This window comes from Primulina huaijiensis, chromosome 18, assembly GCF_012295235.1.
Source record: "Primulina huaijiensis isolate GDHJ02 chromosome 18, ASM1229523v2, whole genome shotgun sequence".
In the NCBI taxonomy this organism is placed as follows: Eukaryota; Viridiplantae; Streptophyta; class Magnoliopsida; order Lamiales; family Gesneriaceae; genus Primulina; species Primulina huaijiensis.
In genome coordinates, this window is record NC_133323.1 from 20,139,818 (window position 1) to 20,164,706 (window position 24,889).

At 35.0% G+C, this 24,889-nt stretch overlaps 2 protein-coding genes and 1 long non-coding RNA gene across 8 annotated transcripts; 1 reads left to right on the forward strand and 2 right to left on the reverse strand.

Annotated features, from left to right (window-relative positions):
- Window positions 1-862: 862 nt before the first annotated feature.
- LOC140963799 (uncharacterized) lies at window positions 863-2,447 on the reverse strand. Of its 3 annotated transcripts, none has more exons than XM_073423203.1 (3): window positions 1,951-2,445; window positions 1,346-1,398; window positions 863-1,244 (listed from the first exon to the last, which is right to left on the reverse strand). In XM_073423203.1, exons 1-3 carry the CDS (start codon window positions 2,365-2,367, stop codon window positions 965-967), a joined length of 750 nt encoding a protein of 249 aa, XP_073279304.1. In that variant the 5' UTR covers window positions 2,368-2,445; the 3' UTR covers window positions 863-964. The 3 variants fall into 3 exon arrangements, 2 of the variants coding, with proteins under 2 accessions (XP_073279304.1, XP_073279305.1); XR_012172758.1 differs by having other exon boundaries at window positions 1,066-1,244; window positions 1,346-1,773; window positions 1,951-2,089; XM_073423204.1 differs by having other exon boundaries at window positions 1,149-1,244; window positions 1,346-1,408; window positions 1,951-2,447.
- Window positions 2,448-3,490: 1,043 nt separating this feature from the next.
- LOC140964311 (protein TIC 40, chloroplastic-like) lies at window positions 3,491-9,454 on the reverse strand. Of its 4 annotated transcripts, XM_073423981.1 has the most exons (14): window positions 9,239-9,454; window positions 8,610-8,721; window positions 8,374-8,431; window positions 8,251-8,268; window positions 7,535-7,796; window positions 7,196-7,290; window positions 7,050-7,110; window positions 6,320-6,398; window positions 5,879-5,922; window positions 5,478-5,523; window positions 4,763-4,857; window positions 4,566-4,669; window positions 4,133-4,180; window positions 3,491-3,961 (listed from the first exon to the last, which is right to left on the reverse strand). In XM_073423981.1, the coding sequence occupies exons 1-14, from the start codon at window positions 9,441-9,443 to the stop codon at window positions 3,905-3,907; spliced, it is 1,284 nt and encodes a 427-aa protein (XP_073280082.1). In that variant the 5' UTR covers window positions 9,444-9,454; the 3' UTR covers window positions 3,491-3,904. The 4 variants fall into 4 exon arrangements, with proteins under 4 accessions (XP_073280082.1, XP_073280081.1, XP_073280080.1 ...); XM_073423980.1 differs by lacking the exons at window positions 3,491-3,961; window positions 4,133-4,180; window positions 4,566-4,669; window positions 4,763-4,857 and having other exon boundaries at window positions 5,236-5,523; window positions 5,883-5,922; window positions 7,193-7,290; window positions 8,610-8,715; XM_073423979.1 differs by lacking the exons at window positions 3,491-3,961; window positions 4,133-4,180; window positions 4,566-4,669; window positions 4,763-4,857 and having other exon boundaries at window positions 5,236-5,523; window positions 5,883-5,922.
- Window positions 9,455-21,616: 12,162 nt separating this feature from the next.
- LOC140964841 (uncharacterized) lies at window positions 21,617-24,050 on the forward strand. The gene is made up of 2 exons (XR_012172927.1): window positions 21,617-21,725; window positions 23,525-24,050. It is a non-coding gene; the product is annotated as an uncharacterized lncRNA (long non-coding RNA).
- The last annotated feature ends 839 nt before the right edge of the window (window positions 24,051-24,889 follow it).

Consider the following 24,889-nt stretch of genomic DNA (forward strand, 5'->3'; position numbering starts at 1 on the left):
TTACAGAAGCTAGCAAGGAGATGATATGGTTGAAATCCTTTCTGGAGGAATTGGGTCAGAAGCTTGAAGATAGCACATTACACTGTGACAGTCAGAGTGCTATTCATTTAGCAAAAAATCCTGTTTATCATGCTAGGACAAAGCATATACAGGTTAGGTACCATTTCATCAGATCAGTGCGGGAAGATGGAGTCTTGATGCTGGAGAAGATTCCTGGAAGTAAAAATCCAGCCGATATGCTCACGAAGACGGTAACCATGGACAAACTGAAGTTGTGTTCAACTTCAGTTGGACTGCAAGTATAAATGGAGATATATGAGCTGCTGCACTGATGGTGTGAAAACATGATTGAAATCAAGTCTTCAACTGAGAGAATTGTTAGGTGAGATTTTAATAAATGTGGGTGGAGCCCACATTAATTAAAATATTAAAAATAACTTTCATCCCACATCGGTTTTGTGAAGAAAGTTGCTGGAGGGAATTAGTTATAAATAGAGCTCAATTCCTGCAGTTATTGTATCTCAAAATCAAAAGCTTTTTAGCTTTGATAAATAGAAAGTGCCTAGAAAAAAAGAGTGTATTTTTTTCTTGAGTGCGGGAATTCTCTTTGTGTGAGTTAGAGAAATTATTTTCTCGGTATACTCGGGTTGGGAGTGTGAGAAATATTGAGTGTATTGGTATATATACTTGTTGTAATATTTCTTCCAGTTATAAAAGTTGCAGTGCTCCGTGGACGTAGCCAATATTGGGAGAACCACGTAAATCTTTGTGTTCTTGTTGGTTATTTTATTCCGCAATTTTTTGGGTACTATTATCATCGTGGTTGGCATCGCTTCGAGGGTGTAATTACCCAACAAAGATTTTCTCTTTATGATGGATAGTGACCACCTATGTGACATACTGACCAAAATGCCATTTATGTTCACCCGGTTATAAGTTTTAAAATATTTGAGATGCATCATTATTAATGCATGAATATTTTTGAACAATGGTGTTTTTTGTGTTTACACTTAATCTGAGGTGTGCTGATGTAATTTATCTTAAAAAAATGTCGAAAACCGGGGACAATCTTGAACCTGAACTGGTTCAGAACAGCTATTCCGGACACATAAAGATACTCTTCTGCCCCTGAGATGTGCTGAAGAACAGAATCTTCCCTCAAGACAGTGACATCAACTACCCCTACAACCTCTCTTGTTGTGTCAAAAGTATCGGTTTCAGGTTCTGCAACCAAGCAAGCATACCTGTTTATCACACCATTTGCTGGTTTAGGGAATTTGGATTGATTAAATATAATTGTACTCGAACATGTATCATACAAAAATGTTTGCTTCGAGTACTATACCTGTCTGGAGGTGAGTTCCTTAGTCTGTACAGAAGTCCTGAAAACACTTCTGCCTGTATGATTCTTGAAAACAAATTATCAAGTACAATCCCAGTTATAAATTAGAATGTATAATGTGAGGAAAATGCAGACTTCGAACATCAGCCATTGCATCTTGTTGGGATAATACCCATTTTCGGAGGTTTTCTCCTCTGTTTATCACGTGTCAAATGACTCCTAAACTTATGGAGTTTGACTTGATAAAGTCCTTGCTGATACATAAATAATAGAAACTAACTCTAGCTCAACTTGAGAAACGGAAAATATCAATCGACAAACTCGAGCTCGATCGAGCAGAGATTTCGAGAGCCTGAAATTGAAGTGTTTTTTTATTTCAAGAAATTCATGTTTGATTTTCTCGAGCATTAACTGGACTGGCTCCAATTTTACTGTATATCAACGTAAATATGGTCATAAGGTCAGTCGTTAATATATGTAATTTAAGCTGACAATCAACCGAGACACTGAAGCTCGATCAAGCCCGACTCAAGATGATCACACTCAAGCTTGTTCAGAGCCTTGACGGAGCTGCCTGCGATTGGTTTGAGGTTCTTTATTATTATTACCTTAAAGAAGTCGAAGAATAAACCGTCAAACAGAAACACCGGCTCATGAAATGCTTCAGCCTGAACTTTTGCTACGTTTTTCATTTCTTCCTCTGTCTCAACCATCCTCCTCACTCGCCAATTCGAATCCGAAACAAGATAACCCGACAGCGATTTCTCATTTTCGTACAATCCATTGGCACGAAGCTTCAAATCTAGCTGCTGATCCGATGATGAAGCTGAAGAAATAGCACAGCAATGCAGTTTCCCAGCTCCATGTTTCTTGAATCTTGTTCTTTGATTCGTGAAACTAGTGATTCGAAATGGGATTTTCCAAATGTCACTTACGAAAGTAATATTCGAGCTCATGCAAGAGTGTTTCTTAATCCATCCTAATTCACTTCTCCAAGAAAATTCAATATTTTGCAAATGAGCCATTGTTGTCTCCTTTGGTTGTGTTTCATATTTGTATTTTTATTCTTGTGACGAGAATATGTATGTGGTTTGTGTCCATTTCAAAGATTCATATAAATTATTGGCAAAGAAATTGAAATACTCACTCTGTCTCATTGGAAAACTGGCTGAAGTGATGGATAAGATGACAACAATGGGAGTGGCTCTAGTATTTCCCCATTATTTTGAGGGCCCTCGACTCAAATTTTCAAGCCATATGGCTTGTCTAACATCTGACGTGGTGTTACATCAGTCTAACACGTGACCATCTATGGAAGAATACCCTCAATAGTTCAAGATTGTTTATTTATGAATGAGATTCAACTATAAAATTATTTGATGTTGCTCGAGTAAATTGGGTGATTTGAATGAGTAATTTATCAGGAAGGACGGTGTCTCTTCTCTTAGCGATCGGGTGGAGGGAGCTCGTGCTGGATGATTTGCATGTTGGAGTATTGTTTTCTCTCACTCAATGCGCAACAGAAGTTTTAAATTGTTTTGTTTTGACGTTTAAAATGTTTCTTGTGATACGTATATTTAAAACATTCAATCAGGATATATTTGTTGAAGGGACCAGACTGTACGTTAATCATGACTAAAGGTTCTTGCAGGCACTATCAGTGATACCTAGGAACTACTAGACGCTCTTACCATGATCTGATAGATGCAATTAAAAATGAGTTCTGACATTCTTGATCAAGAAAATGATGAAAAGAATGTGGCTAACTAGAGTAAGCCCGAATAAAAATAAATGTTATTCTGAATTACATAGAGATGTGAACCTACGACTAGTTATATCCCTGAACCATTGAGGGTCACACAAGTATCGATTCCGTGTTCTCGTTGAGAAAGTCAAAGTTTAAGAAGTTGAATTTGACGACTTATAGTTTGATGTAGATCAAACAAGAAGCTTATATGATTATTAAGATGTTTGAGTCAATATGAAATAGTAATAGGATAAATAATAATATGTTTATTTTGATTGATTAAATTTAAAATAAAATGATAAATTATAATTTAAATCCTTAATAATTAATAAATGTAAATAAAAATTTTATAATAAAAATAATATTGTAATTTTATATGTAATGTTTTGATTGATGTATGATAAATAAATAATGTATGTATAAATTATAATTTAACTAAACAAATTTCCCATCCAACTAAGTGAACACACCTTTAGACTAGAAGAAGCATCATTTTGCAGGGGAAAAATAAAACTTAGTTTTTGTGTCGAAGGATCATGGAATATAACTCCAAAGACCAACTTTAAACCCTCGAACGATCATCCCACAAAATATTTACATCAGACACAACAGCGGCTTGTAAGAAACCATGGGAGAGTATCCGGCATATACACGATTGTGGATTTGCTGCTACATATATCTTTTCGACCGGGAGGGAGATGCCAATATAGTCATGGTATTGGTGGGCGTCAAATGTGATTGTAAGTTATGGTATCTCTGTTGTCCAGGGGCGACGAGAGTGCCTATACCCGACTTTATTTGCTGCTACAAGAAAATTACATACCTGATGCCCCAGGGAAGAGTTCTGATATTTTATTGAAAACATCCATAACCTGAGTCATAAAGGATGACAAAAAACTCAAATGCAGCGGTAGGAAGAACCATGTAAGGCTCGTGCTCGTCATGGAGCAACATCATGATAGATAATTTCGAGACAGATGGGATTGGTTCGGTTTTTATGCAAACAAAAGCAATGCCAAGGTTGTAAGGGTCTGTTTCATTACCTCTTTGTCATTTTGGTACTTGGCTATACTCAAAGGATTCTGGGAACACTGCAAAAACCAATCAAGTAGGGAGTGCATGAACATTTGAATGCAAAGCGGGAATATTAACAGAAAAAATAAGAGAGAACAATGGAATACATAGATTTCAGTGCTTGTAGTTGTATTACAAGCTATAGATAATCGAAACGGTGACACTCAAATTTTTTAAAGCATTCAGCTGCACAAGTGCCTCGTAAGGAATATCATGCCACGTAGACAATCTTACATAACTGTAAGGGCGATACTGTCTCCAACAACCCTCTTCCGAAAACAGTTTCAACTTGCAATTCATGTAAATGAAGCTGTGACCGAGCACTTGCTGCTGCACCATTAGTAACAACTATTTGTCTAGCAGAATGCACTCAATTGTGTAGAACGAAAAGAAGACGCTTACTTCCATGATTGCTGCCTGAACTCTTGGATTTTGAAATGCCATTGCAACATCAGGATTGGCCATAATTTTAGAAATGACTTCTTCAGGAGTAAGGCCTATCTGATCTGCACTCAATTACACAAGACTGCAATAAGACAATCACTAACATTTTAATTTCATTAAACTCCAAACAAAGTTTTCTTGCAAATCGCACTCACCAAACTGCTGCTTGACCTCAGGACTGCTAAGGTCGAAGTTTTTCAAGTTCTCCATCATGCGTTTGTCCCATTCAGGGCTTCCACCCATGTTAGAACTTGGAATATTGTAGGAAAAAGAAAATAAATTTTTAATGAAGTAAAAGCTTCATTGAAATTTAAATCACTAATGCAGTGGGTTTCGACCATGGCTATTTGCACCAGATAAACAATTCAACCAACCAATTGTATACTTTTATACTCTTTTTTTCTGAGCGAGTATACATTTATGTTCTAGTTTCGATAGGAAATAAGTAATAGAGCTCAACATAGCAAGGATAAGACCAAATCTAAAAAGCAAACTGAAATTTTTTGACAATGCGCACAGCATCTCGTAGACAACTCCATAATCAAAAGTATGTGTGATCAACAGGCAAACAGAAAGATGGCTGACTAATGTAACATTCATTGGAGATGAAGAGAATAAACAAAAAGAGTCCTGAAACAACATTCTTTAATTCAAACCCTGGAATACATTGTTATTGGAAGTACAGTGCAGCCACAAAAGAAACATGTAAAACATAAGCATTTTCATTTCATGGTGAGAATTAAAAGATCAAAAAAGCCTTCTAAACGGGAAATCCAAGGGCAAGACACGGTACAGCTTTGTTAAAAATTTATATAAAAGCATGATTTAGCTGGAATTCTGCAAAGAGATGACATTTGTAAATATACTTACAGCATATCTTGAAGTTGCTGACGGTATTGTGGATTTTGTAGCATCCCTGTAGTATCGCATGCAATTGCAATTGAATGTTAACATGACAGACTTTAGGAATAGATCAAGCTATAATAGATCTTCGTCGATATGTCAGATTTAGTATATGAAAATTGAAAATAGGTAAGTGAAATCAATGGAAATTGGCTTTCGTCACATTTTACAGTCAAAGACTCAAAAGCATAAGAGTACACAAAAAAAGAAGAAAGAAATGAAATAAACTTAAATTTATCAAGATCCCGTTGAGTTGCATTTGACAAATCAATATCCAATCTAAGCTAGGACAAAGTAAAAACAAAACCTACAAGTAATTTTCAGAGAGTCAACAGAATAAATTAAAACTTAATGTCTTATAGATAAACTCACTTTAAAAGTAGAAGGATTCCTCATCTCCTCTCGTAAATAACTGCAAAAAGATTAAAATGAACAGCAGGTCCCCTTTTCTCTTACTAGTAATAAGCACAAAATAAGCGACAACATAATGATTGTGAATGTTGGAAAACTCTGAAGAACAAAGAGATAAACATCATAGCTTATAAAACTTTTAGAATTATTTTAATAAAATGGAGGTTCAAGAATGACAAACTGATAAAAACATTATTCTTATTTAGGAGCCAAATATTCACCTAACAGACCATCAACGAGAAAAACTTAAAAACCATGAGATGCATACTAAAAGATATAGAAGATCGACGATGGTACTCATTAACCTACACAAGGAATATTTCAATTACAGAACAACACTTAACATAATAAGCTGAAAATTATATGAGAATGAAATACGAGGCAAAAGGCCATCTTACGGATAAACCATTTTTTGCACTGTTGGATCTTCCATCATTTTCTCCAAAGCATCCACGGACAAGAGAGGGTTTGCTTTACCTGTTCATAAAAGAGTAAAAGCTTTATTGGGCTATTTCACAGGAGAAGAATTCATTCACTTGGTAATAGATTCCTCATACGACGCTAAATGCAATTGTAAGGACAACATCTTCAATTTCGCAAGAATGCAGTCTTAGAGGTCATCAACATGTAAGAATTCCCAAAGGCTTTTCTGTGACAATTGGCAATTTAACAAACAGAAAAACCTCTTGTACTTTCAACTCCATTTTTGCTAGAATGCAGTCTTAGAGGTCATCAACATGTAAGAATTCCCAAAGGCTGTTCTGTAACAACTGGCAACTTTACACACAGAAAACCTCTTGTACTTTCAACTCCATTGAGGGACGGGAAGAATTCATAAGAACGAATACACCTTAATTTCAGTTGCAAAAAATCCGTTGGCATAGAAACCTGGAACCCATGGTTATACCTCCGAAACAAGGGTGGTTATTAAAAATAGCCTAAACTTGAACAATTAAAAAAATAGGCATATGAAAACATAGCAATGAATTGGAATCCACATGGAGCAGTGGTCAAATATACCAAACCAGAATTTTTTTCTTTTGATAAATCAATACATGTTTTAACAGCTAGGTACATAGTTGCAAATATGACATCGTACTACAATGGAGAAAAACAATGGCAACTTACCAGTAGAGAAACCTTCCTGAGTTCCTGTTTCAAACTTTGTAGCCAAACCATTTTGATAAACCTTTTGGAGATGATCAAACAAAAAGAAAATAATTATATTATTATTATAAATTATTAGCTCAGATTAAAATGACAGTTCAACTCACAGGCTCTGAAGGCTGTGAATCTGTCTGAGTCGATTCTTTGTAGCCCGCAAAAGCATTCTTCTGAACTGTTTCTTCAGGTGTAACATCTACAAAAGCTGCAACAAAAATGTGATTCCTATCTAAAGAGTTTGGAAAACCGTAAAAAGAACTGGCTTAATCCATGTAGCAACAGGGTGGTGGGGATCATGTTGAAACCAGAAATATCAACTAACATGAAATCGATAGTGAAAAAGGATATGTCAAAACATGAATATCAAAACTTATGTTTCATCCTGTTATAATTTCTGCATAAGAGAGACACATGCCATGTATAAAATACTATAAGGGAAGCTGAAATACCATATTTCTTTGGTCCCTTCTCGGTTTCTATGTTATGATCCACAGATACGGATGGAGGATCCTCAACTTTTGTAACAGGTACATCAACAGTTACAGCTTGAGATGCCACAGGAGTTGAAGTTCTAGATGAATCTGGTGTCGGGATTCTGGGCAGCGGAAACGGGAAGGACAAACCAGGAGAAAAGGCAGCATTACCATATGGATTATTCTGCGTGTTCATCTGTTGGGTCCATGTTTTTAAAGCTTGTTCCATTGCATATTTCTGTAACATGAGATGGAACAGATAAAAACCAAGAACGTGAAATATGACTCATGACAAACCAACATAGTTTACCAATTCCTCCGACGGCACACCAAGTTTATTTCCCCACATATTGTTAATAAAAACTAAAATGATACAACCACTTCACAAGCCAATGCGAAATTGCCAAACCATCTCTTAGCTCATAAATGACTTGATAACAGCGAAAATAATGCTGACATGAAAATCAAACAATTACTAACCACTACTGAATCTGCAAACGGAAAGGTGAAGGTAGATCATGTCCTGCTATGTAGCCAACTATTATTATTGATATTATAGGAATAATGCATTGTCTACTTTTAATCCATACCAGACATAAGATACTATCTCCTTTTCTAAACTTTAAATACCTAAGAGCTGTAAGATAACCAAAAAGCAGTAGCAAAATAGGAACATGGAAGAAGTTGCTCACCTTTGTTCTTCCAGCCACCTGAAATAAAATACAAAGTAAGAAAGATAGCTTGAGAATTCAATCTAAAGCCAAAGGTGGACAAAGAATCTGACACAAACTAACAAGCGGTATCATCGTACTTACCCATGAAAAAAGTGCTGAGAGACCAACACCAACTCCAATCCAGAACAGTGGTGATCCCCTATTTGAGTGTGTGATGCAGAAGATTGAAGGTACAGCAAGGGAGAGTAGGGGGAAAGGGTGGGGGTGGAGGGTATGGGAAGAAAAGGTTAGACACCATATTATGAAAAAATCATCTTGTACATAGTCTCTTCTGTAATGAAACTTGCCAATAAATGAAAATAGCTACAGATTATTACACCGAAGAAGGAGGTGGTGCTGAAAGCTGTGGATTTACGCCAATTGATGTTGTCTCTTGTCTATTTGATGATGATATGCTTGCAAAACAGTCCTTTGCAACTCTCTCTGGTACTTCACCGAGGTTATAATAGAGCGACAAGTAGCACAAGAACCAGAAAGAGACCATGACAGCAGACCACCAGTACAGATGCCACAAATAAATCCCATGCTAAAACTAATTTACTGATCTAGAAACAAACATGGAATGGTTCTCAACCATATAATGATCAATGCTATGACAAAGTTCAATGTGAGCCTGTCTTTCTTTATGTAACTCAATGAAACAAAAATAAATAGAAATCTCAACACAGAAATCCCCTCTACAACAAAATGTGCATAATCACGAACAAAGTATGGGAAATCATCCATATAAAACAACTGAAATAGATACAAATATAAGCGTGCACGGTAAAGGTTTAATCTTTAATGGACACTCAATCATGTATCCAAAAAAAAAAAAACTAAACATAAGCAACAACCGCATCTGCCAGAGTTCATGGTAAAGATTTCATTGCATCTTCATAAAAAAAAAAACATAAATATATCCCTGTACAAACCGATTGGCGATGGGACACTAAATGGAGAGTACCTATAGTTTTGGTGGTTTTGGGGCCCTGAAACAAAGCAAGAGCTGAAAAGGAGGAACTGGGCTTTCCGCATCTGCCATTTTTTCCAGTTCTCCCGAGTAAATTTAGTATACCAACGAAGGGTTTACTGGAAATAATTGAGTTCGGGTGGTCTGACGGGAGACCCAGTACAACTTTGGGAGACAAAACGAGGCCAATATTTTCCATTTCCAAGTGAAATTATTGAAATAAGACTAAGTGAAACGAGCTACTGAAATACTTTACGAGTGGAAACAACACAAGTTACTAAGTGAAAAAGAAATGTGATAAAAAACATATCAGTTCAGGTTAATGAGTTAACAACACAGGTGATGACAAATAAGATAAGTAAAATTACTTCAAGTAAAGAGAGTGACAAAATTTGTTTACGGAAGGTCGAAGACTAAAATTCTACGTCTCCCCTTCTTTTGATTCTAGAAGGATTCACTAGAAGATTTAATTGGTATAACCCATTGTACAAATCCACTTCAGCTACATTCAACATTCTTAATGAGTTGAAACTCCTAGTAACTATTTTCTTAACTTGATCTGTTCAGAAACATACTTTTGACAGTTACAATGATTCTCACAGTACAATGAAACTCGTGTAAACAATAGATAAATGAGAATATAGTGTGCACAATATGATCCTTAATTGATCTAATAAATTGTGCACAATATAAATGAGAATACTAGTGTGCACAATAGTGTGCGTTAGTCTTCTTCATTCTTGATGCTTCCTCTTTAATAGTAGCTGCTCTACAACGTGAAAAAGAGTTATGCAAAGCAAAATACTAAGTGTATGTGATCCACATCTTGAAATTGCAAGAAAAATGTTACATCTTGAACTTGTAGAAGTCACCTCAAGATTTTGATTATGATACGTCTATCCCACATTAGTTTAAAAATATTTTTGAGAGGATTTATAAATGAGCTACGATGGACTTCTTTAGTAATTTGGATTAATCATTTACGTAAAGAAGATAAGAATTCGAAGTATTTGCTATAGGAACCAATTCTGCAGTTGTGTTTGTTTAGGACTGGGCTGGGATGTGACAACATGGTATCAGAGATGATCACGAACAGTAACACCCAGAAATAAGTGTTATGCATGGTAAAGTGATATGTGTATGAGAGTCACATCTTAAACCTGCGGGACAAACTACTATATTTATGAGAACCACCACTTGAACTTGTAGGATCCACCACTAGATTACTTGCATTGGTGGATCGAGGGTTAGGCCGCAGCGAGTATGTCGCGTTCTGAATGAGAGATGATTGTAATGACCGTGTCCCACATTAGTTAGAAACTATATTTGAATGGATTTATAAATTATTTATAATAAACTTAAATAGCAACTTGGGTTAACCAATATTATAAAGTGATTACAGTTACGAAGCAGTTTATAAGAGCTCATTGTCCAGTAGCGCGTGCAAGCCTAGGCTCGGGGCGTGACAAAATGTTAGTAGAAAAGGTCATCGGCGGGAAAACTAAGAAATAAGTGCAGTGTAAATAAAAGTGCTTAATGTATGAGAATCACATCTTAAACCTGCGAGACAAAGTGTTACATTTACGGGAGCACCTCTTGAACTTGTAGGAACATCCTCTAGATTCCCGGAGCTGTTGGATCACGGGGCAAGCCGTGACGAGGATGTCGAGTTCTGAAGGAAGAGTGATTATGATGTCCTATCCCACATTTGTTATAAAAATATATCTGGATAGATTTATAATGGGATACAATAGAATTCTATAACAGCTTAGGTTAATAATTTCGTAAAGTGAAGAGTAATACGCAGTACTTGCTATATGATGCAATTATGCAGTCGCGCTTTTGCGGGCCTTTTCCTTGGCCATGGGTGTGATATCTATTTTGTCAGATTTGAGTCTTAATATGCTATCTTTGTTTTTATTTTTTGAAAATTAAGTTTAATTTGCTCCTGTCTATAACTTCCAATTTTACTAACTAAAAAATTCTAATTCTAATTCTAATTCAAATGAACTAAAAATAAATTATTTTTATATACTCAAATACAAAATACTCTCAATCATATACACTTTCAAAGAAAATACAAATGAAAACGAAAGAGTCAATAAAAAACACAAAAGATTCTTAATAATTGAATAAGAACTGTTCAACTTTTCTTTGAGATTTAAATGCATCAGCTTTGAATTGCAAAGTCACATTAATTAAACAACACATGTTTTTTGTACCATATCAAAATTACAATTTTCCCATTAAAAACACACACACACACACACACACACATAACCAACGTTGTAATTTTCTATTAAAGAACCACAAATTATTTAGACCAACTTATTGGGCAATTTTTCTCAAAAATTTAACCTTTATGATTTATTGTAGTGTTCTATAAAAATTTATTATTTCTCAGATAGTTATTATTTCATTAATTAATAGTTGCACTACTAGCAGAATAGGCATTTAACCCACCACAGCTTTGGCCAAACCTCAACCAGGACTAAACAAATTAATTGAAGTACAAGTTGTCTTAAATTGATGTGACGAAATTGAAAATGAACACGACACTTTGATAATTCATCGAAGTTTGTGTGTTAAAACAAATAACTCAACAAATTGAAATTTTGGATTTTATTTCCTTTAAGAAAATATTTTATTTTATTTTTTCAACAATGTATAACACAAGTGGGGAGGGTTTATTAATACGCAAACAATTAGTCAATATTCATATTTTTTTTCTTACATTTCATTCAAATTGACATTTTAATTACTTGTGTTGGTTTGAAAGGACTTTTCTTCCATAGACGACGGCATATAGGTTTTACGGTTTGATGTGTACACACATGATGATCGCAATATGTATTAAGTTTTAATAGTCAAAAAGAAGAAAAGTGTCCAATATGTAAGAAAATGTATTATTATCTTCTAGTTCTTTTATTTCTAATATGTATAGGGGATTTTATTTTTAATAATTATAGGGCTACGCATTTATAATTATAGTGTCTTATTTCAATATAAATTGATATATGAAATCATTAGTTGTCAGTCTTAACAAGCTAAGCATATTTGAGAGCAAATTGCAATTTTTTAATTTTATAAATTTATTTTTTTGAATTTTAATTATTTATTTAGTCAAATTTTTGGTTTTCATGCAACATCATGAATTTTGACATTTGTGGTTTGCTCATTTTTTTCCTCGGAAAGCTACTAAATCATTTGATATTACTTATTTGACACTAGTGTTCTCTTACGTAGCTCATGTGATGGATAAACTAGCATACTTAACACTCAATAAAATTTTTCAAATTGGAAAAAAATTAAGAAAATGCCACTCGATATTCCAAAATAAGAGGGAAAATTTTAGGACCGGTTTGTGACTTTTGAAAGTGCTTCAAGGTTGAGTTAGCAACTAACGGAAGAAGTATTTATCTTTAATTGATCAGTCAAATAACTTATTATAAAGTGCGGAAATAACCTGAACTCATGCAGCAAATATTTTGTTCAAAATGATATACATAACATGAAAAATAATTATAGAAAAAAATAAATGAACACATAAATTTGTTTTTGTAAGTTCGAGAACTATATCTTTATACGTCTCAACTTCTTTCATTTTTGAAAGTTTATACTAGATCTTGACTGAATAAATCCTAATTGATCCTCTACCGATCAACTAGATGACAAGCCTGGTGATCTACTCTAGCTTCTTCAATTGTTCTTCGTCATCTTCTGAATCGGACGGTCTTGAAGGTTGAGTCTGGGCAAAGAAAAAATATGTTGTAGGTTGAGCATATTGCTCCTTGATGATCTGATGTAGACAATGAAGTCGTGCTCTGATACTCAAATGTGCTCCTTGGTTGCAAAAATATGGTAGTGGTGTGTGAGCATATAGATGGATGATCTCAACTTTAGAGGATGGATATCGATGGTGATTCGAGAATGTTGGTTCATTATGATAATACTGATCAATCCTTCTACATGTTCTCGATCACTTACTTTATTATTTCGTATTTCTTCCTTTTATAGCAATATCTTCTAACGATCATATTTGATCTTCTCGAGACTCCATATTGATGTATGTTAAAGGCTAAGGCCATCTGTACTTTACTGTAATTGTAATAACATTGCGAGCAGTCCAGCTTCAAGAACATGACTCGGATCTGGAATGTATTTCCTCAATTGTGACATGTGGAAGAAATTGTGGATTCTTGACTTATCTGGTGTCAATTCCAGTCTATAAGCTAGTGTCCCACCCTGTCCGAGATTTCAAAAAGTCCTACATATATGCGTTAAGTTTTCCAACTTTACAGAATTGGACAATCCCTTTCAGGCGAGACATTTACATACTCCTTGTCATAGATTTTGAATGCCACATGTCTTCTCTTCAAATCAACCCAACTTTTTTTTCGATCTTAAGGAGCCCTGAGCCTTTCTCTGATTATTGCTACCATGTCCATCATTACTTGGACAAGATTGGGTCCAATGATGGCTTTCTCTCCCACCTCATCCCATTATAGAGGTGATACACATTTTCGCCCATACAGGGCTTCATGAAGCCATTCCAATGTTGTTATGGTAGCTGTTATTGTATGCGAACTAAATTAAAGGAAGGTTTTTGCTCTAGTTCCCGATGAAATATAGGGCACATGCTCAAAACATATCTTCAAGAGTTTGCATTGTTATCTCAGTTTGGGGATAATAAATCGTACTAAAAGTGACCCTAGTCCACATAGCCTCTCGAAATATCTTCCAGAAATGAGATACAATCTTCGATCTCTATTTGACATAATTCTTTCTTGAAATTCATTAAATTGTATAATATTATCCATGTGTAGGATACCCAACTTGCAAATATTATAGTTCAAGCGGACGAGTAGAAAGTGCACATATCTAGTAAGCCTATGCACAATTACCAATATTTCATTATATCATTGTCTTGACTTCGGTAATCCTACTATAAAGTCTACATAAAAATGTGCCCATTTTCATTACGAGATTTCCAGTGGTTGTAATATTGATGTTCAAATTTGACTTGATAACAGAATTGGCATCTAGAGATAAATTCAACTGCATCTTTCTTCATTCTGTTCCACTAAAAATTTTGCTTTAAGTCCATATATATCTTTTTACTCTAAGGTTGGGCTGAATTTTTTACTTATGTGCTTGACACATTACTTTACGTTAAAGGTTATCATTGTCTGATACTCACAATCGTCCTTTCATCTACAAGTCTCCCTTTTCATCTATCTGGAGATCTTTTGACTTTCCTTCTTTAATTTGTTCTTCATGTTTCATCAAAGCAAGGTCTCGATCCAAGTTTAGCTTAATGGTTTCTCGAAAGCATTGGTGCACAGTGAGTGAAGCTATGATCACTTTACCCATGTTTTTCTAACTCAAAACGTCAGCTACCTTGTTTGCATTGCCTAGGTGGTAGATTATTGTTAAGTCATAATCTTTTAATAATTCGATCAATTACCTCAACCACATGTTCAATTCCTTTTGTGTGAACAATTACTTGAGAATTTGATCGTCCGTGAAGTTCTCACACTTGGTGTCGTAAAAGATAATGTATCCAAATCTTTAAGGCAAAAACCACTACAGCAAGCTCGAGGTCAAGAGTAGTATAATTTTTTTCGTATGATTTTAATTGCCTTGAATCATAAGCAATTATTATTCCGTCTTTCATGAGCACATATCCTAAACCTCTTTTTGATGCATCATTGTATATGGTAAAATATTTGTCCTCCATAGATAGTACCAGCACTGTTGTAGATGCGAGATTATTTTTCAAGGTCTTGAAACACTTCTCACACTTTTCACTCAAGTTGAATTTAGAGTTCTTTTGTATGAGCTTGGTTAGTGGTATAACAATTGATGAAAATTTTTCAAAAAATTTCCAATAATAATCTGCTAACCCAAAAAAACTACTGATTTCAGTCACTGTCTTTAGCCTCGGCTAATTGAAGATTGCCTCCACTTATTTCGGATCAAAGGATACTCCTACTTTTTAAATTATACAACCCAAGAAAGTGATTGTTTTTAGCCAAAATTCACCCTTTCTACCTTAAAGTCTGAAGAGTGAGATAAATATGTTCTTTTTGGTTTCCTTCATTTGGTGAATATACAAGAATTTTGTCGCTGAAGTCAAAGCTTACATCAACTTGTCAAAACTCGCTTGGCATCCGGGTCCCCAAATAAATCTTGCATTCTTCTTTGTCAAGGCGGTCAAGGGTAGCGCAATAGAAGAGAATCCTTGAATGAACTTCCGGTAGTAGCCAGCTAGACCCAAGAAGCTACGGATCTCGGTTACACTCTTTGGTACTAGTCATTCTCTAACTACCTCGACTTTACTTGGATAGACTTCAACTCCATCTCTAGAAATAATATGGCCTAAGAACGCCACTCTCTAGAGCCAAAACTCGCACTTGCTGAACTTAGCGAATAACTTTCTATCTTGCAACATATCTAGTATCGTTCTCAAGTGCTGACTGTGCTCTTCTTTGCTTCTCGAGTAGATCAGAATATCATCTATCTTAGACTATGATAAATTGATCCAGATACGGTTGAAATATACGATTCATGAGATCCATGAAGATCGCTGGCTCATTGGTCAACCTGAATGGCATTACCATAAAATCGTAGTGTCCGTATCGAGTTCCTAAAAGTCGTCTTATGAATCAGACTCCTTCACCTTCAGCTGATGGTATCCCGAAGGAAGATCTATCTTTGAGAAAATCTATGCTCCTTGTAATTGATCAAATAAGTCTTCGATTCTAGGCAATAGATACTTGTTCTTGATGGTGACTATATTCAGCTCTCGATAATCAATGCAGAGTCGCATACTACCATCTTTGTTCTTCGCAAATAATATCGGTATGCCCCACGGAGAACAATTAATGCGAATAAAACCCTCGTCCAACGATTATTGAATTTGAACATTCAACTCTTTCTTTCGGTGGGTGCTAGATGATAGGGTGTCTTAGAAATTTGCACAGTGCCCGACATCAACTCATTAGAAAATTCGACCTCTCGGTCCTCAGGAAAGACACTAGGAAAGTCTCTGACAACCTCAACATCCTCTAGCTTCTAACTGACAGGAACATGTACTGAAATAACACATGATAGAAAATCTTAGCAGCCTCGTCTCATAAGTTTCCTCGCACAGATGCAGGAGATAATGTGCGGCATTCGCTTGTTCCTTGCTACCTCAAAGACAAAAGATTTCCTGCTGGGTGGTCGAATAGATACTGACCTCTGCAAAAAATCTATCGAAGCTCCATTCATATATAGTCAATCCATGCCAAGAATGATGTCGAATTCAGGCATCAGGAGTTCGATAAGATATGCCCGAACCACATCTTTTTACAAACGAATCTCAAAATTCTTCGCAATGCTCGAAGTGACCATTTGATCACCAGAAGGAATAGAAACTTTGAAGCCCAGTTTCATATCATCAGATATAATCTTTAGTCACTTGACGAATGTCTCGGATATAAATGAATGTGTAGCTCCGGAATCCAGCAATGCGTAGGTAGCTACACCTAAAATGAATATCCTTCATGCGACAAATATATCATCAAATCCAATCGTGTTGAAACTTAAAGAAGTTTCTATCATTAATCACCCAAAAATTCTAGAAAATGCCTCGCTTAACCCATAGTAAGTCTTGAAATCACCCAATTTACCCAACATATGTTTCGAAATTTCGCATTTCAGCCATTTAAGATTTCGAAATTCTCCAATTTGGCCCTTAAAGTTTTGAATATTGCATCTTCGCCCCAAATAAATTTTGAGTTTTATCAAATCAGGCCCTAAACTCTCGAAAGTAACTGTTTTGACCCTAAATTCCAGAAATTACGGAAACAACTCTTGATTTTCCAAAATTAGCAAAACAGTCCTTGTACTTTCCAAACTTTGCATTTAAGTCCCTGAATTTTCAAAAATTCCATATTTCAGTTTGGAACTTTTGGTCATCTCAATTTCAGTCCCTGGACTTCTTAAAATTGCGGTTTAGCCGCTGATTTTCTCGGTCTTATGCATTTACATCCTCAAGCTATCGGTTTTTGCACTTTTTAGCCCCTCTAGTTCTCGATTTATGCAATATACGTCCCATAATTATTAAATTGATTCGATTCATTCCTTTACATCCTTAAAGCTTATATTTTATGCCCAATTTCTATAATTCTCAACGTCATCCCTTAAATCCAACTAAAGTAGAGCATGCAACCTATTTTCTTCTAGGTTCTTTGTTATCTTAATCAATTCCAGTAATCAAATTATCATGTTTTGGCCTTGGAGCATGATGAGCCTGCTGCTCAGAGAAACGTGCCATACCCTCCAGAACGCATGTAGCAGCATCCCCATTGGGAGGCAGGGGTGCATTCTTTCTACGATCCTCATTAGTCTCGGCTTGCCTATCAGTATTAAGTGCGCGTCTAGGATGCATTATATCTGAACGCTTTTCCAAATTCTAAATGTAACCAACATGCATTTAAATCTAAGTTTCTAACCATGTAGCATGTAAAAAACCATTTTTCGAGTAACTTTAAGCATGAATATCATTTAACTTCAAAAAGCATTTAAACATGTAAGTTAAGCATATAAACTATGTAAACATGTAGGTACCATCATAAAAATCATTTAAAGCAATTAAACTTACAGACTTGAGGCTTGACGACTGAGCTTTTTGGAACTGACGGTGGCGCAACCCTTTGCAAGAACATTGCTCTGATATCAACTGATATGTCCACTACTCGTTTTTCTTTAAAGTCTACTAGAAATTTTTTTTCCTTCTTAAGCTTTCGGTCAAACACATACACACATATATAAATATTATTTTTCATCATTTAAAAATAAACTAACCAACCTAATTTTTGAAAATCCAAAAACACAATTCGAAACATGAAATCGTAAACGTCAACCAAGCCTAAATTTAGCATTCTTCAAAACAAAGCATAAACATCTTAATCCCTCAAAAATCTCTCAAAAGCATCATAAATCATAAAATCTTTAAAGTAAACTTAAATCATAAACGTAATGCGGAAAACTAGCAAAGTTCATCGGGTTATGTGCACCATCAGTCTAGCTAGTTCAACCATCATGTCCTTCATCAAAATCATGCTCACCTGCATCGATCACACCTAGTGAGTCTATTGACTCAGCAAACCATAACCATGATAACAAGTAGTATATATATATTCACAAGCAACAGTGAAAGATACTTTTAATAAAATAACTTTTCATGTATATGCATATCTTTAAACCTTTCATCATAACCATTTCTTTTCATCATATGCGTATAAGTTTCTCTCTTTTTTCATTGAATTCAGATCGTTAATTGTGATTTTGTTTAAGTTGTAAGTCGATGGATCCATCTATGTATAACCATGGTACCAGGCGACTGGGACATCGCGACACTCTCACTCGTCAACTGATCATTTGCCTTAAATATCGTCATATCCTTTCGATGTAAATACGATCGTCGGGCTCCCTCTAGGGCCTTCTCCCGTAAACAGGGTCTCTCTAGGGTCTTTTCACTCACGATATCTCCAATCATTCTATGTCACAATCAAGTAACCTCCTTTAATTTTCATTATTTTCTTCACTTATAAAAATTCATGCATATATATATCATTTTACTTTTAAAATCAAGCATGCAACACGTCTTTTAGCAGTACTATTTTTTCATCATAAAATTTCATAAACATTTAAAAGGACATTTTAGCATTCACATTTTTCAAGTGTAAAATGATCGTTTTGCCCCTGAAATCCTAACTTTCTCAATTTGTCTTTGGACCTTAAAACGACGACCCAAATCCATCCAAACATAATATAACACCTTAAAATACACCCATAAATATTTCTTCGACGTAAACCTAGGTTCCTGGACTACTTTCCCAATTCGTTTTAATAGCTTAATTGTATGTCTCTGTTTTAAACCGAATCGACTCGAAACTTTATCAAACTTGAACCATAGCTTATTAACACCCAACCATACCTTATATCACCCAAATCAAGCCAATTAAAGCCCTTGCATAAGCTTAGAACAGCTGCTGAAATCTACACTATTTCATTCGAACCCTAGCTTGATCAACCGATACGTCCCTCGACTCCAGTCCTTAACCACCATGTCCAGACCCTAACCAGCCATCCTAGCACCTAGACTGGACCCTTAGGACACTCCTGGACCTACCTCTACAGCCCTTACACGACCAGCCCTCCAATCCATGCCCTTCAAGCCCTACGCGACCCCAAATGGCTAGCTTCCTTCCACCTCCCCTTCCAGCCCTTGAACAGCCTGTCTAGAACCATGACTAGACCACCCTCGGACCCTTGAAAACAACCCAAATGGCATCCCATAGTTGTGCCCACCTATAACCCAAGTTCGAAACCCTAGGACTCTAGAAACCCAATTTTCGTGCATCATGTTACCCTATCTTGTCCAGCTCTTAAACATGCACATAAGGACCTTTAAACATGTGGAAAAACGTAAATTCTAGTAATCATACCATGACAGCCTTTTTTGTGCATCGTAAGCAAGAGTTATAATTTTTTTCATGTTATGCAATAAAAACAAAAATGTACAAAGTGTATCATGTTTTTCATGCAATTATGTATCAAAATATATAATATGGTATGAAAGATGAGTGAAAGAAGATTAAGGCGTGCCTTTGCGTATTTTACGCATGAAAAACGATTTGAGATGCGAGGAACGTTGGCGGCGAGACGGGGGAGGAAACTTGCTGAATTTCCTTCGAAGTACACGTGATTTCCCTCTTGGACGTGTGTGTGTGGCTGCTAGGGAGAGTCCTAGTGTTTCTTTAGGTGAGTGGCGTGAGGTTTAATGTGTGTAGGTTAGGATTTTTAAGGATTATTGGATATATATAATACATGACTTAAGAATAGGCCCATTAACCTAGTATAATAGGCCCATTAGGCTCATTAGATAGTAATTAAAATATTTTGTTTAAGAGAATTTTCGAAAATATTAACCGAGTTCTCGAAAGGTCCCTATTTTCGTCAAAGATCGAATACCGGTTTAAAAATACGACTCGCCGCGTAAAAACACCTCAAAAAGCATCATTTTTTAAAATACAACTTAAATTTTACCATATATTAAATAATTAAAAATAATCAGCCAATAAAATATTTCTCCCTTCGTGGTCTCCGGTCTCCGTTCCTCGATCGCGTCTCGAATAACATTTAAAACACAGTTTTATTAATTCTAGTATAAAACCACATTTTAACAATGTAAACATGCCTACCATATTCAGTAAATGCAATTAAAATAATTTAATTAGTCGTTTTCCATTTTTCCTAGATTTGCATGAAGTTGGATTACGTATCGCATTTTGGACCTTACATTTTCAATTGATATCAGAGTCAAGGATCCCGAAAGGGTTGTGTTATTGTCACTCCGAGAAGCTCGAGAACTCACACATCAAGTCTGTAAGTTCTATTGCTTTTGGATTTATATGTTGAGTTTAGGGCTCATCAAAATTTTCCGAAAACCGCCCAAACCGACCATACCGCACCGCATCGTTGTATCTCATTTTTTTTAAAATAACCGCAATTTTTTTAAAAAAAATAAGGAAACCGCCCTGCCCCCACGGTGCGGTTATAACATTGGACCAAAATTGAACTGCACTGCACCATCCCTTCATGTAAAATTTTATTTACCTAGGGTTATTATTTATTAACAAACACAACATATTTAATAGATTTCTCATTTTCTCTTCTTCAAAAAAAATTTATCCTTTTTCTATCTCGTTGATCTATTTACTACTTCTCTTATACAAATATTCTTCAACATGATTTTGTAACCATGAGAAAGAATGAAACTTCAAGCACCCTAAAAGATGAGAATATGTCAAATATAGTAAATTTTAGTTTATATTTGTACTTCTAGTTTTTTGATTTAATTCTTTATTTTAAACTTGATTTTGAATTTGTGATTTTGTTTTTTAATTTTGTTTCTCCACGTTTCAGATTTTTTTAGCAATCTTCATCCCTAACCCATTTCGTTTTAAGCTAGGTTTTTTTTATTTATGCTCTAAATATCAAAATAATTTTAAATTCATATCCAATAAAATTACCCTGTTTATGTTATGAATGAGAGCATATGGAATTCTCACGCTAATTGTGGCATTCACGTCTAACTTAGTCTAGATTCAAGTTGTATTACAGCAGAGAAATAAGAAGAAAATTAGAATAGTCAAGAATTTCAATGTGAAATGTATTTATGGGCCTCTCGCATGAGGAATAAAGATGCAAATATTTTATAGAAATTTTCCTACTGAAATTGAAAATATTTCAAACAGTAACTTGCACACAAAAATTAAAGATTAAATTTAATTGAATTTGTATTTTTTTTTTTAAACGGGAAGATGCGAGAACTTCGAATGAAGTTTCAACTTTGCAAATTCAAGTCCAAACAACGGCTCTGAGTAAAGAGCAAGAGAAAGCTTCAAATATTGATCAATCAGGTGATGTCCCTCCACAGATCAATTCATGTGTCACAGAAGAAGTAGATAAAAACTTTCACAACAAACCTCCTAAAAAAAAAAGCACAAGCAGTTGATATCGTTACCAAAGAGGGTTCAAATATTAGCTCTGAAATATGGGGTCATTTCTCGAGATTAAAAGATAGTAATCCACATAGAGCCGCATGTAATTATTGTAGTAAAAGTTATGCTGCTCATCCAAAATTAAATGGAACAACTAGTATGTGGACACATTTAGAATCTTCATGCAAGAAGTATCCATACAAATTGGATAAGTCGCAGAAGACTTTGCAAGATTATAAGAATCTGAGTGGAAGTTTTATAAATAAAGGAAAGACCTTAAATGTTCAAGAAATTAGGACAAGTCTTGTAAAAATGATAATCATCGATAAGTTACCATTTAGAATTGTAGAGGGTGAAGGATTTAAATTGTTTTGTGAAGCTATGAAACCAAGATTTGAAGTATCATCTAGGCATATCATTGCCAGAGATTGCATGAAACTTTTCTTCATGAGAAAAAGAAAATGAAAAGGATTTTGAAAACCCAAAGAGTATGCTTGACTACTGATACATGGACATCAATACAAAATTTGAATTACATGTGTCTCACTGCACATAATATATCTAGTGATTGGAAATTGGAAAAAATAATAATAAACTTTTGCATCGTTGAGGATCATAAAGGAGAAACAATATAATTGCGAAATCAAATTGAAGAGTGCTTGATTCATTGGGGTATTGATAAAGTTTTCATGATTACTGTAGATGATGCTATCTCTAATGATAGAGCAATCAATCACTTGAAAAGGAAATGCAAGTGGAAAGATAGTATCTTGAATAATGATTACATGCATGTAAGGTGTTGTGCTCATATTGTTAATTTGATTGTCAAAGAGGGATTGGAAAAGCAAAAAGAGGTAATTATGAGAATTTGAAATGTTGTTAAATATGTCAAATCTTCTCCGGCAAGGCTAAATGCTTTCAAGAAGTGTGTGGGAAAAGAAAAAATTGATTCCAAGAGCCTTGTTCGTTTAGATGTTGAAACATGGTGGAATTCAACTTATATGATGCTTGAGGCTGCTGAGAAATTTGAAAAGGCTTCTGAAAGGTTTGGGGATGAAGATCAAAAATACATGAACTACTTTGATTGTTATGAATTGAATCAAGATGAAATTACGGAGGGCCGGGAAAAAAGGAAAAGGGAAGGTAATTGGTCCTCGAGTGGAGATTGATAAAGTCAATTAATTGTTGTTTGTTGCTATTGTTTTGGATCCAAGATACAAGTTAAAGTATGTTAATTTTGTCCTCTCAACAATTTATGAGAAAGATGGCTGTTTTGATGTGAAAATGGCGGATAAGGTAGAAGAAATGTTAAATTTGTTGTAGAAGCAGTGTGCAAGCTCAAATTCTCAACAAAGTGACAAAGATTAAAATCTCAATTCTATAACTATATGCTAGAAAATGAAGAATATGACATAAGTGAGCTATAGGAATCTCAATTTGCTAAGCATTTGGAAAAATAGCAATGCGTTGAGTGTAAATCTGAATTATCAAGATATCTATTTGATGGGTGTGAAAAGTCAAGCTATGATTTTGATATTTTGAATTGGTGGAAAGTGAACACTCCGAAATATCATGTTCTTTCTAATATTGCTAGAGATGTGCTAGCTATACAGTGTCTACCATTGCTTCAGAATCTACTTTTATTACAAGTGATCGTATGATTGATTCATTTGGGAGTTTTTTTTATCTCCAAAAATGGTAGAGGCCCTTATATGCGGTCAAGATTGATTACGTGGTACAACTTCTTTAGTTGACTTTCGCACAACAATAGAGGATGATGCCGAATTATTTGAAAAACTACATAAAGGTCAGTACTTTTTGTTTTTATTTATTATTTAATTATTGTTTCAAGTGCTTGTTAGTTTTATTATCAACGTTTTATTTATTTCTCAAAATTGGAGGGATTGAGTCGTAAATAGAAATAGATGACGATTAATTTTAAAGAAGTATTTTCAAAAGGTTAATTTTAATAAGCATTATTGTTTACTTTTCTTATGCTTATATTTTATTTCTTTAACAATTGGATGCTTTATTTCTTTTCTCCTGCAGCCGATGAGTTTTAGAGCAAGATCATATATTTGCTAGTTCCATAGCTAGTATTTAAAGTTTGAAAGTGACAAATGATGGGGATATATTTGGAAGAAAATATCAGGTTCAATTGTTATGATTGTATGGTTAAACAAAAAAAACCATATGCTAAATTTTTTGTGGGTATTTTTGTTATGTCTGAAAATATTATAATTGTTTAACTTTATTTGTCTCTTCACTGTTATTTTATCTAGTTTTATTTTGTTCATTATTTTTTTCTTTAATTCTTTTAAATTTAAATAAATTGAATATTTGTTTTATTTTTTCCACTTTACTTATCATTCACAAAAACACTGCAAACTGACCGCAACTGCTTAAAATCGCTCAAAACCGTGAAACTGATTTTACATATAAAACCAAAATAAAAAAAAATAATGTATAACCGAACCGCATGCCATTCGGTTTGAATTTCTTACAAAAAACCGCAAAACCGTATATTGATCACCCCTAGCTGAGTTATAAATGCTTCTATGATATGTGAATTAAGAGGCTAGACGTATTTTTAAATGTATGTTGATTACGCGGTTTGGACGGCGTGTACAGTGATACCTCCTAGACGTGTTATTTCTATGAGTACTGAGGGAGAGAGGCAAAAGGAGAGATGTGAAGAGGTACCTCGACCACCCCCGGATGCTGCTTCACGGGTGCTCAAGGGGATGGCTCGTTTATTGTAGCAGCATGCTAGGAATGCTGCTCGAGGTCGTCCGGATGATATTTACATGCAGTTTCAGAGGATGGATCCGAAGGATTTTTCTAGTACTACCAATCCATTCATGGCTGAAGGGTGGATTATGTCTTTGAAGGTGATTTTCCGCTATATGAACATGGTAGATGCTAATAGGTTCGATGCACCATTTATTTACTGAAGGACGACACATCTCTACGGTGGGAAGGAGCTGAGAAGGGGATGAATCTGAATACCCTCACATGGGAAGACTTCAAACGGATGTTCTATGAGAAGTATTTCATTGCTGACATGAGGTCCAGGCTAAAGCGAGAG

What these genes read in the sequence shown, in the direction of transcription:
- LOC140963799 (XM_073423203.1), bottom strand. Translation starts at nt 2,367, where the DNA reads ATGGCTCATTTGCAAAATATTGAATTTTCTTGGAGAAGTGAATTAGGA. An exon ending in TATTCTTCGACTTCTTTAAG is followed by an intron (nt 1,399 to 1,950) that starts GTAATAATAATA and finishes AGAATCATACAG; the next exon opens with GCAGAAGTGTTTTCAGGACT. An exon ending in AGGAACTCACCTCCAGACAG is followed by an intron (nt 1,245 to 1,345) that starts GTATAGTACTCG and finishes TGTGATAAACAG; the next exon opens with GTATGCTTGCTTGGTTGCAG.
- LOC140964311 (XM_073423981.1), bottom strand. Translation starts at nt 9,443, where the DNA reads ATGGAAAATATTGGCCTCGTTTTGTCTCCCAAAGTTGTACTGGGTCTC. An exon ending in TCAGGAAGGTTTCTCTACTG is followed by an intron (nt 6,399 to 7,049) that starts GTAAGTTGCCAT and finishes TTTTATGAACAG; the next exon opens with GTAAAGCAAACCCTCTCTTG. An exon ending in GTGCAAAAAATGGTTTATCC is followed by an intron (nt 5,923 to 6,319) that starts GTAAGATGGCCT and finishes ATCTTTTTGCAG; the next exon opens with TTATTTACGAGAGGAGATGA.